Below are 1,819 nucleotides of genomic sequence, written 5' to 3' on the forward strand. Positions count from 1 at the left end.
TTTGCAGAGACAACCAACAAGACGCTCACGCACACATACACATACAATCGTCCACAAACACACACACACACATACAATCGTCCACAAACACACACGCACGCATGCATACGCACGCACGCGCACACGCACGTGTACACATGGACACAACACATCTCGCCCACCGTCTCAGTGTTGTTCTGGTACTTGACACGGAAGAAGCTTTCGCCGGCGCAGCAGCTGCGTGTGCACGCCTGCCCACAGCCCCCGCCGAGGTGCACGTCTGGCTTGAGGCCGGATGACATGTGCACCATGGTGCCCTGAGCGACAAAGGGGGGATGGGGAGCAGGTAGGTTGAAGGCGAGTCGCAGTGGTGCAATGTGAGTGGGTTCAGGTGTATGCACGGTACTAAGCTCACGCATCGTGGCATGAATGTATCAAGCGCAAACGCACGGGTTCGGCGGTGACGGCGTCGTTGGGGTTGAGGACAACTTCAAGGATCTGGGAGCCATCCCCGACAATCTGCATGTGTACATGCGTGTGTGTGTGTGTGTGTACATGCGTGTGTGTGTGTGTGTGTGTGTGTGTGTGTGCGTTTGTGTGTGCGTTTGTGTGTGTGTGTGTGTACGTGTATGTGTGTGTGCGCGCGCGTCTCCATTACACTGGCAGAAATCGAACACTGGTGGGCGGCGCACAAGTGGCCTTCCCGACATACCTGCCACTGAAGCTCATTGTGGTACTCCGGTGTCTTGAGTTCCATCTGAGAGAGGTTGACAACACAAGCAAAGCAGGGGGCGTGTCAACATTGTCATCTGTGAGTTTGAAAGGATGGATCAGGGAGTCCATCAACAGCACGAGTGCACTGCCACCTGTCATATTTTCACTTCGTCAGTCCCACACCAGCTTGCACCATCATCTTGTGCATGCTGATCCATAACTTACGAGACCTGCCCCAGCGAGCGGGCACCCCGGCTGTGCCGGCTTGAACATATCCGATGACATGGTGGAGGGGATGGTCGGCAAGGAAGGTGGTGGGACGATGAGCGGGCGTGGGCGTGGCGAAAGTGGACATTTCTTGAAAGTCTTTGGTGATAAAAGGATAAAGGATCGCTACGGCGAGTACGACAAGGCCATCATGTTATCGATGGCTGAAGAAAGTGTGGGTGTTGCCTTGTTGCCTAGTAGTGGCATCAAGGATCATGGGGTTGGATGCACTGAGACTGTTAAACAACGACAGGACGACCTTCGGCATCCTTCAGCAGTATGGCGCTGCCTTTCAACCAGCTCCTGTTCCTCCTCAAAGTCCTCATCCCGGGAGTTGTTGAAGTCATCGACGGAAATGTCCAGTTTCAGCGCGGCCTTAAGCGAGGGCAACATCACCAAGGTTTTCAGCTTGAGGCGCTCCAGTTCCATCTCCCATCTCCAGCAGGAGCACAAACAGTTCCAGCAGGACGAACCCCATCAAGCCGAGGACCAGGCTGATGGTGGCCACCGTGCCTGGCGACAGCTTTGCTCCGATCCGGATACCCAAACTGCACTCACTGGGGCCGACCGGCTCCAGTGTGCTTGTTGTGCCATTGGCCAAGATGAAGTCGCTGCAGCCAACCTCGCGCAGGAAATCGGGACTGAGGCTTGAGCTAAACGCTGGACCGGGGAACACCATCTCGCCCTCCGCCGTCCACGACGGCGTGTACTCGTTGTCGTTGGTGGTCCAGGCGTGAAGTCGAGCACAGAAAACCACAAACTCAAACAGGAAGAAGATGAGGAAATGCACAATGGGCGCAACGAAGCGCACGCGACGTGCCGAGCGCGGGCGATGCAAGCAGCACTTCAGGACGAACCA

The 1,819-nt window shown here is 55.9% G+C and overlaps 1 protein-coding gene across 1 annotated transcript in view; it reads right to left on the reverse strand.

Annotated features, from left to right (window-relative positions):
* Window positions 1-1,804, reverse strand: part of PTSG_10404 (uncharacterized protein) — a gene marked incomplete at its 3' end in the record, with an annotated part of 3,125 nt that extends 1,321 nt beyond the window's left edge. Inside the window, exons 1-6 of the mRNA XM_004988398.1 lie at window positions 1,451-1,804; window positions 1,258-1,335; window positions 919-1,059; window positions 692-736; window positions 430-498; window positions 162-296 (exon numbers count right to left, since the gene is read on the reverse strand). Coding sequence (XP_004988455.1) covers window positions 162-296; window positions 430-498; window positions 692-736; window positions 919-1,059; window positions 1,258-1,335; window positions 1,451-1,639 — 657 coding nt within the window. The 5' untranslated portion in view covers window positions 1,640-1,804. The remainder of the gene's footprint in view (window positions 1-161; window positions 297-429; window positions 499-691; window positions 737-918; window positions 1,060-1,257; window positions 1,336-1,450) is intronic.
* Window positions 1,805-1,819: the final 15 nt, after the last annotated feature.

Source organism: Salpingoeca rosetta (assembly GCF_000188695.1).
Source record: "Salpingoeca rosetta unplaced genomic scaffold supercont1.36, whole genome shotgun sequence".
In the NCBI taxonomy this organism is placed as follows: Eukaryota; class Choanoflagellata; order Craspedida; family Salpingoecidae; genus Salpingoeca; species Salpingoeca rosetta.